This window comes from Schistocerca piceifrons, chromosome 4 (genome assembly GCF_021461385.2).
Source record: "Schistocerca piceifrons isolate TAMUIC-IGC-003096 chromosome 4, iqSchPice1.1, whole genome shotgun sequence".
Classification (NCBI taxonomy): domain Eukaryota; kingdom Metazoa; phylum Arthropoda; class Insecta; order Orthoptera; family Acrididae; genus Schistocerca; species Schistocerca piceifrons.
Genome location: NC_060141.1, coordinates 222,483,291 through 222,498,694, shown reverse-complemented (window position 1 = coordinate 222,498,694; position 15,404 = coordinate 222,483,291). Strand labels below are relative to the sequence as shown.

General features: G+C 39.1%; 1 protein-coding gene across 2 annotated transcripts in view; it reads right to left on the bottom strand.

The window, feature by feature from the left end:
* Positions 1–12,655: 12,655 nt before the first annotated feature.
* LOC124796461 (multicystatin-like) overlaps positions 12,656–15,404 on the bottom strand; it is a 256,291-nt gene continuing 253,542 nt past the window's right edge. For both annotated transcript variants that reach the window (XM_047260685.1, XM_047260684.1), the window contains one exon: positions 12,656–13,011. In XM_047260685.1, coding sequence (XP_047116641.1) covers positions 12,977–13,011 — 35 coding nt within the window. In that variant the 3' untranslated portion in view covers positions 12,656–12,976. The remainder of the gene's footprint in view (positions 13,012–15,404) is intronic.

The window sequence follows — 15,404 nt, the reverse complement described above, 5'->3', positions numbered from 1 at the left end:
AAACAGGCTACTTATAAATACTCAAAAACTGTAAGTATGAAGTTCCACACTAGACACACAAGACCTCCTTCAATGCAGTTGTATTTATTGGCAAAGATGACATTACAAACAGGCAGGACACCAAACTTCTTGGACTTACCATCAGTAACACTATAAACTGGAAACCACATATTAAGGCACTGTCACAGAAGCTTAATAAAATCTGTCATTTATTAAGATCATTAAAAGACACAGCCATTGTATATACCTTGAAGCTGGTGTACCATGCCCTGTTGGAGTCTTTCTTGAGCTATGGCCTAATCTTCTAGGGAAATAGCTCTGAATCTCTCACAATTTTCAAGTTACAAAAACAAGTTGTGAGAATAATGAAATGTTAAGAAAGAACTGTTTCAACAGTTAAAAATCCTGTCACTGCCATGCCTCTATATAATGGAACAAGCTCGTTTTACAGTATGGCACTTGGAATCCCTCCACAGAAATGCAGACCACCACACACGACAACAGAAACAAAATCCAATTACAAATTATAGCTCACAATACAAAATTATATGCTAATGGGGTTAAGTGTATGGGCATTAAAATATACAGAAGCTTCCCAACAGATATAAAAACAAGCAAAAAAAAAAAATAATGAGAATTAAATTAAAGGAATCACTACTAAATCATTGTTTCTATTCCATACATAAATTTTGTGAAACAAAATTTTAATTATTTGTAATAAGCTGTTTATTCACTTGTAGGTATTTCTACTTAGCAAGATAATTTAATTATTGTATGTTATTTATATTCTGTCTGTATCTCTTACATGAACTCTGCTATGTACCACCGCTGCCATCTCTCATCACACACCACCTTATTTATATTTTGTCTATCTCTCCTACATGTATTTTGCTATGTGAGTTACATACCAGTACTGTCATCTCTCATCATACAATGTCGTAACATAATTTTCAAATTGACTTGTCCTATATCATGATGTGCTTTGCTGTACAAAATGTATGTTGTAGAGGACTAATAAAAAATAAATAAATAGTTTGTATCCTAATAATTTTGAAAACAGAAATTTCCTACTGATGATTGTGAATTAATGTCATCGACTGTTGTATTGTATTGTATTGTATTTTATGGTACTGGGGACCTAGAAATGATGGAGAGGCTTCATCCCTGGCACAGCCCACAGTGGTACACAACCCCACAACAGGCTACAGCAGTCCACTCACCCCATCGCCACCCCACACTGATCCCAGGGTTATTCTGCAGTTTGGCCTCTAGTGGATCCCCCCCCCCCCCCCCCCCCCCCCCTGGGAATGTCTTCACACCAGACGAGAGTAACCCCAATAATTTGCTCATCGACTGTTAAGTCATGTAACATAATTTGGTCTAACATTTTGTCCATTCACTCTAGTTGAATTCAGTTGTATATTGTTTTTGACTGTGACAATCGCATCTTCTTGCGATGTATCGTCATTTTCATTGCCTAATACATTACATTCTTACTCAGTGTTTTTCTAATCTGTACTGTTAGTATTAATTTTCTCATTGACACTAGGAACACACTGTAATTGAATTATTGAAATATAACAGAAACCCAATAGTTATGCAAAATTTCACTCCTGATATATGTTTGCGACAAGATGACTTCTCATTATTGTCACTGTTACTATATGAAAATCGCTTACTACTGTAATGAAAATTCAAGTCTACCATAAGTATTGTTGCTTGCACAAAAGTCTTAAGCAAGTTAAGGGTCATGATATCGAGGCAAAATTGCTTTCGTATTGTATTGTATTGTATTGTATTGTATTGTATTGTATGGAACTGGGGACCTAGAAATGACGGAGAGGCTTCGTCCCCACCATAACCCTCAGTGGTTGACAACACCACAACAGGCTACAGCAGTCCACTCAGCCCACTGCCACCCCACATCAAATCCAGGGCTATTGTGTGGTTTGGCCCCCAGTGGACTGCCCAAGAACATCTCACACCAGACAAGTGTAACCCCAATGTTCACTTGGTAGAGTAATTATGGTGTACACGTCTGTGGAGAAAGTGTTTATGCAGCAATCGCCGACGTAGTGTAACCAAGGCAGAGTAGGCAGAACCAGCCTGCATTCACCGAGGGTGATGAAAAGCACCTTAAAAATCATCCACACGCTGGTCAGCATACTGGACCTCGACTCTAATCCACCAGGAGGATTAGTGCCGGGAACCGGCACGCCTTCCCGCTCGGAAAGCAGTGCATTAGACTGCATGGCTAACTGGGTGGGCAGCTTTTGTATGCTATGATCAATGGAATATTCTTCATCCTACCTTTTGTTGATGTGTTTCTGTTCACGTTCCATAAAGTTCAGTTACTTGTCTCTGAAGAAAATTTTCTCCATAATTTTATTCCATAGATTATATCCACATAAAGATATCAAAGATTTAAGCACTAAACAAAAGAAGTCAGTGCACCTCAACCACTTCTGCATCTAGTACCCAAAGCCAAGTACAACATTCTGTTATATGTAAACCCGAAACAAAAGAGGTCAATGCACCTCAAACACTTCAGTGCCTACAGCCTGCAGCCTACAGCTCTTACGGAAAATACATCAATCTTAATAAAAATTAGGAGAGTCTATCTGATATTAAAAAATAAAAATACTTCTAGGATTTGATACAATATATATTTTTTGCTTAACTGCATACAAAATATCCACATTAGTTTTGAAACAAACTGGAGAACTTCATAATAAATGTTAGACTAGGTTCCAAGGTAAGTACAAAGAATCTTTGAAATCTATTATGAAAATTTTGTTACTCTATTCATAGTGAAATGATAATATAGAAACTGTACATTAAATACATTTTTGGAAACAGTGAATAAGAATGATAACAAACAGTCTGGCAGCCGGCGCACCACGGGAGGAGTTAGCTGAGTTGTGGGTGATAAACATTTCCCCTGTCTTCTCTTCCCATTTTGACATAGTTGCTAGGGAATAACTTTCTGTGTTGTTAACAGGGTCTGACTGACCATAGGCTGCATACTGTTCGATGATGAGAACAGCTCGTTGTTTCAACAATGACTGTGAAATACAGGCACTAGAAACCAGAGGAAAAAGGCCAATGTCTTGAATTATGGCCACAACATGTGCTATGGTGTTAAAACTCAACACTCCTGCTCACCATAAGTGGCCATACTGGAAGGGTTCTCTGGTGCGCTGTAAAAATTCAAGAGCCTAAAGGAACTGTCTTTTTTGGTTGGCCTATGCACGCAGAATGGTATTCTTTGTGGATTTCAGGTTCATATAAGTCAAATCTGTGTAAGGCAAAAACTCTGGGGATGAGAATATGGGTCCCAGTGTGCTTAAATATTTTGCAGCAAGAGATGCGCTAATACAATGTGGAACTACACTTGCCAGTATACTGGAAGTATTTGAGAATGGAAGGGAGACAGTTAGAATAGGAGATGGAAGTCATTGCCCATAATGTATGTATATACAATCATGCCACTCCTTAAAACTCGTTAGCAGGAGAAGTTATAGCATTTCACTGAGTATGAACAGAGTCTGTTGTGTCTAGTGTTAGAAGAATTCAAGGAAAAAGCAATAACTGCGAGCTACTTACTCTGTCTACTTCAGAATTCACACCGGAGAGCTAGAGCTAGACCAATACCAGAGAAACTGTACAGAATCCTGTATTATTTACAGTCAGTTATGGAAGAAAGTATTCAGCAATAGGTCATTGCAGAAATTGTACAACCCTCTACTAGCCTCTGGGCATCAACAATAGTGATTATACCCAAGAAATCTATTAATGGCGAGAAGAATTATCACCTGTGTGTGGATATGAGGATGGTAAATGAAGTCGCCACCCTGATGTGTGTCATTTGCCTCATACTGGTGAGACTTTGGGTAGACTGAGAAACTGTAAATTCTTCACAACTTTAGATATAAAATCAGGATGTCATCAGATTCTGATTGCACTCCAAGACAGGCAAAAAACTGCCTTTGTATTGCTCTCTGGGCTGTAAGAATTCTTGAGAATGACTTTTGGTATAAGAAACGTGCCTGCCACATTTCGAAAAATCTCAGACTTGTTATGTGGGTTAAAGCCCATGACATGTTGGTCTATTTAGATGACATCATTCTATTCTCTAGGACAACTGAGGAAAAGTTAAGTGATTAAGAAAAATGTTATGAAGGTTACAAGGCACTCACTTCAGTCTGAAACTGGAAAAATGCTTTTCTGCAGAATCGCAGGTTCAGCATCTGGGACATTTTATTTGCTCTGCTGGAGTAAAGCCTGATCCATGGCAGATGGAAGAATAGGCAACTTTCCTACACCCTCTAATATAATCAATCCCTAAGAATGATGTATTATTATTGTTGATTTGTAACTAAACCCTCAACAGAGTTATTGAAGAAAGGACTAGCTTCTGAATAGACTGCAGAATGCGAAACTAATGCAACAGGTTAAAGATGTGTTAATTTATTTACACTTGATGATACACCCTTATATTCAGAAAGCATTTATATTGTCATGTCATGCTTGAGATAGTGCTATGGGTTGCATTCTGAGCTGGGCACAAGATGGCAATGAAAAACCGATTGACTGCTCCTCTCACCAACGCATTGTGTAATGCAGAAAGAGCCTAACAGTATTACTGTTTACATTAATTTGTTATTCACTACTCTACAAAGATGTTTACTTTTAACACCTCTGTTAAGTGGCGCAAAACCGAGAAAAGAGGTCCAGCATAGCGCGGCACTGCTGGCATGGACCTAAGGCCTGTTCCACAATGGGACACTGGTGATGGTCACCAGCGATGGTCACCGAAAGAGATACATTCGTTTGGCCTGGGCCGTTCACACCAGGACATTATACTGCCACAGCAAGCCACTGTGACCCAGCAGTGACTCACTCTAACCACATGTGATGGGCAAGGTCACTGTGTTTACAGCAATCACCACCAGACATGCATTAGTTTGATTTGAAGTGTTCATGCTGGAACACTGATCACAGACATAGCACTGCAGATTTGCCAACCAACAGGCAGTCATTTCTGAGACAGTGACGCGAAATATTCATTGTACATTATACTGTACACACTGTACCCATTCGTTTAGATTTGATTAACATGGAAGATTTTCTAAGTAAAGTAGAAAGCCGTCCTGCTATTTGGGATGTGCAAATGATGACTATAGCAACAAAGTGATGAAAACGAACGTGTGGCAAGAAATTATAACGAAGTTTGTGCCTGATTTCAATGAGAAGAGCATGGATAAGAAAAACAAAATTGCTAAGTTGTATATTCTTTTTCCAAATTTAATACCTTATTTTTCGGACCATAAAAGGCTAGCAAAATTTAGTTGCTACCCCTGTACGAGTCCATTTCACTAACTAATCAGTTGGCTGTACCTGCAGTGTCGGGCACCAGTGATCCGAGAGTGTTCACCAGTCACCGGTGACCATCACTGGTGACTGTCACCAGTGTCCCAGTGTGAAACAGGCCTAAAATGGCATCGCTCTGCACAACAACGAATAAGTTACACTCGGTGTTGGTACAATACATCAAAGGAAATGGTTCATTCATCATCGATCTACTTGTCGGCTTTCTCGTTTCTCCTCATTATTGACACATGCTGGCGCATACAGGAACATTGTTGTGCATCTTCCAATACACTGCTATAATGTGAAGTGAAAGAGGTGGGTATTGTTCTATTAAACAATGGTTTTACCTGGCAAGGTGATTATTTTCTGCCAGTTTCAGTTGACTGGTAGCACTTTAAGACATATAGTAACATGATGTTGAACAAACGGTATGTGTAGTTAACACTTAATCAAGGTGAATGAGAAAGACAAACTCTCTGAGCGTGAAATTATGTTGCATTTCAAATGCGGTAAAACACAAAGTTTATGAGACTTTAAGAAACAAGGATAAGATTCGAGACAAATGGATGTAAGGGAACAGGTAGATGAAAAGAAAGGCGAAGAAGACCAGAAATGAAGAAATTAGCAAAATAGTGTGAGAATGGTTTGTAAGTGCACAGGCAAAATACTTAGCTTTATCTAGACCCATGTTGTAGAGTGAGGCTCTGAAAGTCACTAAAGAGCTTGGAATCACAGAGTTTAAGGCATCCACAGGATGGATGGAGAGTTTCAAAGCTAGGAAAAACATCGTGTGGAATGAAGAGTTTGGGGAAGGATGTACAGGAAAGTTGTAGCAACAGAATGGAAGGCAATGATTTCCAACTTAATTGTGAATTATGACCCAGAGAGTTTTGTGTAATCCAGAAACTTGTCCACTTTGGAAAATTATTTAGTCTCAGGCGATTCCATTTTGAGCAAGTTTTATTGCATTTCAAATGCTGTTCATATGGCAGGAAGTTCAGAGTGATAATTGACCATACCAACCTTTTATGGCTCCTGAATTTGAAAGACTTCACCAGTCATTTAGCTTGTTGGGCAGTGAAATTAAGCAAGTATGACCATGACATACACCATAAGCTGGGAAAACTTTATCAGAATGCACACGCCTCAAGTAATAGGGCCTGTGTAATATAAGCAGATGAGGTAATTATTGCAGGTACAAATCAATATGGAGTACCTTCCGGTACACATTGTGACCCTTAGTGCCATCTGTTTTGTGCTTGACTAGGACATCCAAAACAGGGAGTTCACCATTCTCTTCCACATCCATGGCAAATTTGGTGCTGGGGTGCAGAGTGTTCAGACACTGAAACAATCGAAGCCTTCCACACCCATGTGGCTACCAACAAATGTGTCATCACCATATCTGAAGAAGCATGCTGGGTATCAGTGAAGCTTTTTCTAGAGCTTGCTCTTCAATATATTCCATGAATATGTTTGCTACAACTAATGATAGAGAATAATCTATGGCAAAAACATCTGTTTGTTGATAAGAGACTGTAGATTTGAGGACACATTCTAAGAGGTAGGTCATCGTGGGGCTGGACTTCTCTCTGATCAGAATAAGGGACTCAGAGAGCAGCACTCTGGTCAAGAGAGAGAACTCATCAAAACTCTCCACAAAATCCTGGTAATGAGGGCTTCTAGCCAGCAGTTTGTGAGTGAGGGGGTGGACAATGATGTGAGTATAAAGGAGGTGTGATAAAGCGAAGACACTCATTTGACTGTTACCACTCGAAGATGGCAACAAATATTATGCTTCAAAAATGTTTGCACCCAGCTGGACATGAGAGAGGGCAATGCGGTCTAACTGTGTCTTTGTGGTCCCTACAGGAGCAATGTTTATAATGGTCTTACATTTCTACATTCCTCAATTAATATTGGTTCTGGAAACTTTGTAAGTATGTGTTCACAAGCAACATTATAGCATAACTTGATTAAATGAAGGGTAGGTTTATAGGACACATCCTAAGGCACCAAGAATTAGTTAATTTGGTATTGAAGTGTGGGATAACATTTTTAGAAGGAAACTGAGCTTAACTACAGTAAGTGGATTCCAATGTAAGTACGATTTAGTGGTTATGCAGATATGAGCCCCCCATGAAACATAGATGTTGGCGTTGGTGGGGAGGCTTGCGTGCCTCAGCGATACAGAAAGCCGTACCAAAGGTGCAACCACAACAGAGGGGTATCTGTTGAGAGACCAGACAAATGTGTGGTTCCTGAAGAGGGGCAGCAGCCTTTTCAGTAGTTGCAGGGGCAACAGTCTGGATGATTGACTGATCTAGCCTTGTACCACTAACCAAAGCCTTGTACCACTAACCAAAACGGCCTTGCTGTGCTGGTACTGCGAACGGCTGAGAGCAAGGGGAAACTACAGCCATAATTTTTCCCGAGGGCATGCAGCTTTACTGTATGAATAAATGATGATGTTGTCCTCTTGGGTAAAATATTCTGGAGGTAAAATATTCCCCATTCGGATCTCCGGGCGGGGACTACTCAGGAGGACGTCGTTATCAGGAGAAAGAAAACTGGCGTTCTATGGATCGGAGCGTGGAATGTCAGATCCCTTAACCGGGCAGGTAGGTTAGAAAATTTAAAAAGAGAAATGGATAGGTTAAAGTTGTATATAGTGGTAATTAGTGAAGTTCGGTGGCAGGAGGAACAAGACTTCTGGTCAGGTGAATACAGGGTTATAAATACAAAATCAAATAGGGGTAATGCAGGAGTAGGTTTCATAATGAATAAAAAAATAGGAATGCGGGTAAACTACTACAAACAGCACAGCGAACACAATGTTGTGGCCAAGATAGACACGAAGCCCACGCCTACGACAGTAGTACAAGTCTATATGCCAACTAGCTTTGCAGATGACGAAGAAATTGAAGAAATGTATGATGAAATAAAAGAAATTATTCACATAGTGAAGGGAGACGAAAATTTAATAGTATGGGTGACTGTAATTCGGTAGTAGGAAAAGCGAGAAAAGAAAACGTAGTAGGTGAATATGGATTAGGGGTAAGAAATGAAAGAGGAAGCCGCTTGGTAGAATTTTGCGCAGAGCATAACTTAATCATAGCTAACACTTGGTTCAAGAATCATCAAAGAAGGTTGTATACATGGAAGAACACTGGAGATATTAAAAGGTATCAGATAGATTATATAATGGTAAGACAGAGATTTAGGAACCAGGTTTTAAATTGTAAGACATTTCCAGGGGCAGATGCGGACTCTGACCCCAATCTATTGGTTACGAACTGTAGATTGAAACTGAAGAAACTGCAAAAAGGTGGGAATTTAAGGAGATGGGACCTGGATAAACTGACTAAACCAGAGGTTTTACATAAGGGAACAATTGACAAGAATGGGGGAAAGAAATACAGTAGAAGAAGAATGGGTAGCTCTGAGGGATGAAGTAGTGAAGGCAGCAGAGGATCAAGTAGGTAAAAAGACGAGGGCTAACAGAAATCCTTGGGTGAGAGAGAAATATTGAATTTAATTGATGAAAGGAGAAAATATAAAAATGCAGTAAATGAAGCAGGCGAAAAGGAATACAAACGTCTCAAAAATGAGATCGACAGGAAGTGCAAAATGGCTAAGCAGGCATGGCTAGAGGACAAATGTAAGGATATAGAGGGTTATCTCACTAGAGGTAAGATAGATACTGCCTACAGGAAAATTAAAGATACTTTGGAGAAAAGAGAACGACTTGTATGAATATCAAGAGCTCAGATGGAAACCCAGTTCTAAGCAAAGAAGGGAAAGCAGAAAGGTGGAAAAAGTATATAGAGGGTCTTTACAAGGGCGATGTACTTGAAGACAATATTATGGAAATGGAAGAGAATGTAGATGAAGATGAAATGGGAGATACGATACTGCGTGAAGAGTTTGACAGAGCACTGAAAGACCTGAGTCGAAACAAGGCCCCGGGAGTAGACAACATTCCATTAGAACTACTGACGGCCTTGGGAGAGCCAGTCCTGACAAAACTCTACCATCTGGTGAACCAAATGTATGAGACAGACAAAATACCCTCAGACTTCAAGAAGAATATAATAATTCCAATCCTAAAGAAAGCAGGTGTTGACAGATGTGAAAATTACCGAACAATCAGTTTAATAAGTCACAGCTGCAAAATACTAACGCGAATTCTTTACAGACGAATGGAAAAACTGGTAGAAGCTGACCTTGGGGAAGATCAGTTCGGATTCCGTAGAAATATGTGGACATGTGAGACAGTACTGATCCTACGACTTATTTTACAAGCTAGATTAAGAAAAGGCAAACCTACGTTTCTAGCATTTGTAGACTTAGAGAAAACTTTTGACAATGCTGACTGGAATACTCTCTTTCAAATTCTAAAGGTGGCAGGGGGAAAATACAGGGAGCAAAAGGCTATTTACAATTTGTACAGAAACCAGATGGCAGTTATAAGAGTCGAGGGACATGAAACGGAAGCAGTGGTTGGGAAGGGAGTGAGACAGGGTTGTAATCTCTTCCCGATGTTATTCAATCTGTATATTGAGCAAGCAGTAAAGGAAACAAAAGAAAAATTCGGAGTAGGTATTAAAATCCATGGAGAAGAAATAAAAACATTGAGGTTTGCCGATGACATTGTAATTCCGTCAGAGACAGCAAAGGACTTGGCAGAGCATTTGAACGGAATGGACAGTGTCTTGCAAGGGGGATATAAGATGAACATCAACAAAAGCAAAACGAGGATAATGGAATGTAGTCGAATTAAGTCGGGTGATGTTGAGGGAATTAGATTAGGAAATGAGACACTTAAATCTGTAAAGGAGTTTTGCTATTTGGGGAGCAAAATAACTGATGATGGTCGAAGTAGAGAGGATATAAAATGTAGACTGGCAATGGCAAGGAAAGTGTTTTTGAAGAAGAGAAATTTGTTAACATCGGGTATAGATTTAAGTGTCAGGAAGTCGTTTCTGAAAGTATATGTATGGAGTGTAGCCATGTATGGAAGTGAGACATGGACGATAAATAGTTTGGACAAGAAGACAATAGAAGCTTTCGAAATGTGGTGCTACAGAAGAATGCTGAAGATTAGATGGGTAGATCACATAATGAATGAGGAGGTACTGAATAGGATTGGGGAGAAGAGGAGTTTGTGGCACAACTTGACTAGAAGAAGTGATCCGTTGGTAGGACATGTTCTGAGGCATCAAGGGATCACAAATTTAGTATTGGAGGGCAGCGTGGAGGGTAAAAATCATAGAGGGAGACCAAGAGATGAACACACTAAGCAGATTCAGAAGAATGTAGGTTGCAGTAGGTGCTGGGAGATGAAGAAGCTTGCGCAGGATAGAGTAGCGTGGAGAGCTGCATCAATCCAGTCTCAGGACTGAAGACCACAACAACAACAACAACAAACAACAGATATGAGGGGATGTTCCCAAGAGAAACTGGGGTGGATAGCTGCATGAAACCAGTTAAAGCCTGATGAGTACTGTTGGCACGGAAACAGCAGCAGCAGCACCTGCAGCTGGTTTGTCAGGGTGAAGAACTAACGTTGGTATAATATTTTAATTATTCTCAGATGTTCAAATCTTTATTTGCTTTTTAAGATTTTATCAGTGATACTTTGTCTAGAAGAAAATAGAATATTTTAAAGACTTTCTCAACGTTCAAGCACCTTTGAAGCTAATGACACCTCAACAATATTCTTAGGGATTTTCTTAGCACATCTTTTGAAAATCATAATTTAGTTCATTCCTAGTGGGTCATTTTTCATTAGAATAATCTGTGTAGCTGGCAACTCTCATTGCAGAATTTTGTGGCTGCAAACTGCATTTCTGAGCACTCAACAACCATGATAGAAATCATGTCCAAATCACTTTTCAGAGTGTGAGGATGGCTATACTGTCGTTCTCTACATAAGGCCTGTTAACAATTCTTATTCTCTAAAAGTGGGAAATGTCTGCAACAGTGTATCAAAACATTAACTTTCTTTACCTGTATGGTTACCTAGACATAAAGAATAGGAATTATAAGCAAGGACAATTTGTGGTCTATTCCAGTATGATAACGAATGGTTGCCTTTGGACTTCAAACTCTGCACTACTGTAAACAGTTTTTGGCAGCTTCATAATTTTACTTCCTGCACCAACATGATAAGTAAATTCTGCATTGCCACCCTATTCTCATGCCGCTGCAGGTGATGTCTATACTCCATACAGCAGCAGAAGAACTCTGACAGCTGACACAGCTGTGGCGCATATGCTTCGTGCATCCACAACAGCCAAGCAGATCATGATCTTTTGTTTATGTTACCGTGGAAATGCCTCAGTGTTGCCGTAGTGCTGGGCAACTGCTGCTGCTTTCAGTCAGTTCCACCACATGCTACATTCAGGTTTGTGTGTATACATGTGCATTCTGCTACTTCTGTGAGTTTCTTGCAGTGTGTGTAAGTGAAAAATTTTACATGTAACATTTGTGCAGTTTGCTTTACCTTGTTAATGTTGAAAATTTGATTGTGTGCAACCATATTCATGGTAATTTTTTAAAAATATGTTACCACCATTTGATGGCAATAATTTTTATTTGATTTATTATAAGATCCAGAGTTTGGCCATAGGCCATTTTCAAGCCCAGTAACTTATTTATATGTCAAAAGATATCAGACTGGTATGAAATACAGTGAAATCTGAACTGCATAACAATAAAATAAAAATTATTGCAGCCGAATGGCTGCAACATCTTTAAAGAAAATATTCATGTGTGTGTTTGTGTAAGGTGACAAACACTGGTAGCACATGTGAAAAAAATACTCCATCAAGGAAGACATCGGTCAGCTGAATGCTGCCCCTACAGGAATGCTGCAATGAATGATGTGGCATTGTTAGGTTCTGAAGAAGCGCAATTGTTGCCGAAGGGCGGGACGGGAAGGTCTGTCACCCTGTTCTCCCTTCCGCTGGCTCGCTGCCCGTCCATGTCGAATAGCAGCAAGAGTACTGCCAGCTGTCAGAGCTCTTCTCTCAATGTAAGGAGTATAGCACAGAACAGGGCAAGTGTAAATCTATGATTGTGTGTAAAATTTGACAGTACACACTGCATATACTGGAAACAAGATATCAGTTTTCAGTAATGTGTAGGATTAACACTTGCTGGCAGATGTCTTGATGGAAGAGTTTTCATTCTTTATTTTGTGAAATAAAATTACATGCAAAAAACATTGAATGGAAGCAACAAGGAAATTTATTTCATTAAAATGTTTGTACATACATTGTAATTTAAAACTTCCTTTATTATTTCTTTTCTATCTTTTACATTAATCTACTTGATTTTTTATAATATATAAAGAACAAGTTACAAAGTGCTTTTAATTTTTTTATTAATTTATCCATCCTTCTTCACAGTATATGGATCTTTTCATGCTTTAGATTTAAGCGTAGATTAGCCACATCGTGCCATTTCTCTATACCTATGTTTCATCAACTTTAGCAATGGGCTCTGATTTAAACAGTTTGTCTGTTTTCATGTGAAGTATGAATATATGATGTCTATTCTGGAAGTTATCAAAATCAATGTTCTTTAAGATCAGTAGCTATGAAGGAAATTGATGTGACTTCAGCAGAATTCCTGGAAAATAAAAATAAAGTTTTTCACATTTTTACAAAGATGGTATTCCAGAGTAGAATTCAATCATTTGTTGAAAATTATTTGCAACTGACAACTGAATTCTATACATAAATTTATACTATAACTGCTGAAAAATAACAGCTATGACAAAAATAATAAAGTTGGAACTGCATGAGATCTTCTAAATGCTAGAAAAAGAGTAAAGAAGAATGTGTAATAAAACTGCTCACTAATCACAAACACATTTTTCATTTTTTTTTTTTGGACATAAAGAGGAGACAACTGTTTTAACTTCTATATTCTTGACCTTAACTTACAACAATTTTAGGTTTGTGTGGCAACACTATTGTGTGCAGTATAATGGATCATTAACTTATATGATAAATTAATGCATTATCAATTCTTAGGAAAAAGGTGTAATTTGGTAATTCAGTTTGGCAGGCAGTAGAATAATCAAAAGGTCTGCAGTCAGTCTGTGCTTGACATTAAGGATTCACTTCCTGGAAAAAGTTTAATAGCATGTCTGCATAGTGGTTTGAATTATGTGACGAACTGGAATTTCATATGCATTTGGAGGGGTTAGTTCTCATGTTAGAGCAAATGCACAGTAAATGCATGGCTCTTATAGGTCTGCAGGGAATATATGGTGGAACTGTGTATGTGCGTGTGAAATATCTGAACAGACACATGATTAGATCAACACGAACATACCTCAGTACATTGTTCTTACGAAGACAGACAGTCAGAAGCAAAAGTAACATCCGTTATGTTCAAGATAGTCTAATGAGGCCACCCCTGGCACTACTGTTCACAATATATGTAAATGATCTTGCAGATAACTGATGTATTTCTGTTAGACTGGTGGCATAATTAGCAACTTACTACAAAATGCAGTGACACATTCAGATGATCACTGCCTGACATGAAGACTGTTAGCCTACCCTCAGTGCCAAAATGTAATATAATGCACAGAAATAGATGAAAGTATCTGTATTAATAACATTTCATTGCACAATGGGTGATCAGTCATGATACACAAGTATCTACAAGCTTGTATGCAAAGACTTCATGTGGAATGAACACACAGATATAGCTACTGGGAAGGCAAATGCCAATCTGATTTATTGGAAGGATTATAAGGAAGAGTAATTCATGCACCTAAGACATTTCTTACAAAACCTTCTCATAATTGCATTATTAGAGAAATTCTGGACCACACAGAAGGGTACTGACGATTTCTCTCTCCGAGAACCAACAACGAAAAGAATAGAAAAGGGGTACAATGATACAGGTTCATTATGTTTCCCAATGTGGTACCCACAGGCGGTGAGTGCCATAGTTTCTCTGGAAAACTGCAAGTGGCTGAAACAGCTGAGTGGATGGCAGCCAATCTTACACAAATAAAAGAGAACACACAAGAGGAATTCAAGCATGAAGCTCAGAATCATTAACAATATACAAACAAAATCTGAATAACAAACCAAGAGAAATAACTGAGAACAAGCATGTTACTGTGTGCAAATAGTAATATCAGCAACCAAAAAGCTTTGGATACATCAACACGACTGGCTGATGAATGAGCCCGCACTTTTCTAGTGGTCTATGCCACCCAAAAGTCTTGTTAACACACCTGTGTGTGGCCATGACATCATAAATCTCTGGAGAGCAAATGCTGGTACATCCATCTGTATATCAATGTCCAAATGCAGTGAAGATACTAAATTCTTCTCCACTTTAATGGGGTTGGAAGTGACCAGACCTATGTTTTAGTTACTGGGGCAATGGGGAGCATTGTGCCCTGGCAGTGGCTCCGACAGTATCTCAGTTTCCAAATTTTCTATCCCTTTGGCATCTTATTCATTTGCTGTCTAGTTCAGTTGAGGCTGTAGTTGCTGCTGAGGCACTGAGACTGTCAGTGATTGTAGCATCAGAGAAAGTGACTCAAATTCCACGAGTTGCCAGAACTGTGCTGGTTCAGTCATCAACCGCTGCCACAGTTGGTAGTAATGGCATGGTGATACATGTTTGAAAGAGCTTGGTATTGTATTGCCAGAAAATGGAACCAATTACTCCACAGAACCACAGATACCACTTCGGTAAGCAAACAAATCAGAGCTGACCAGAATGTCATTTCTTGCAAGTTCTAGTTTCTTCAGCTTCTCAGTGAAATGTCCCAAGTCCTTAATGTATGTATCAGTCTCTCAAACATGCAGCTGGAGTAAAGAGGCCAAGTGTTTTGCAAGTTTATACATTGGTGAACCAGTAGCACTAGCAGTCAGTCTTAATGGAACATTATTCTTATGGATCTTTGATAATCCATACAGCTGAGGTGTTAGTCTTCTGTGTCCTGGAGGGTCCTCTTTTTGTCTGCTGAGAACTAAGTGCAGATCCAC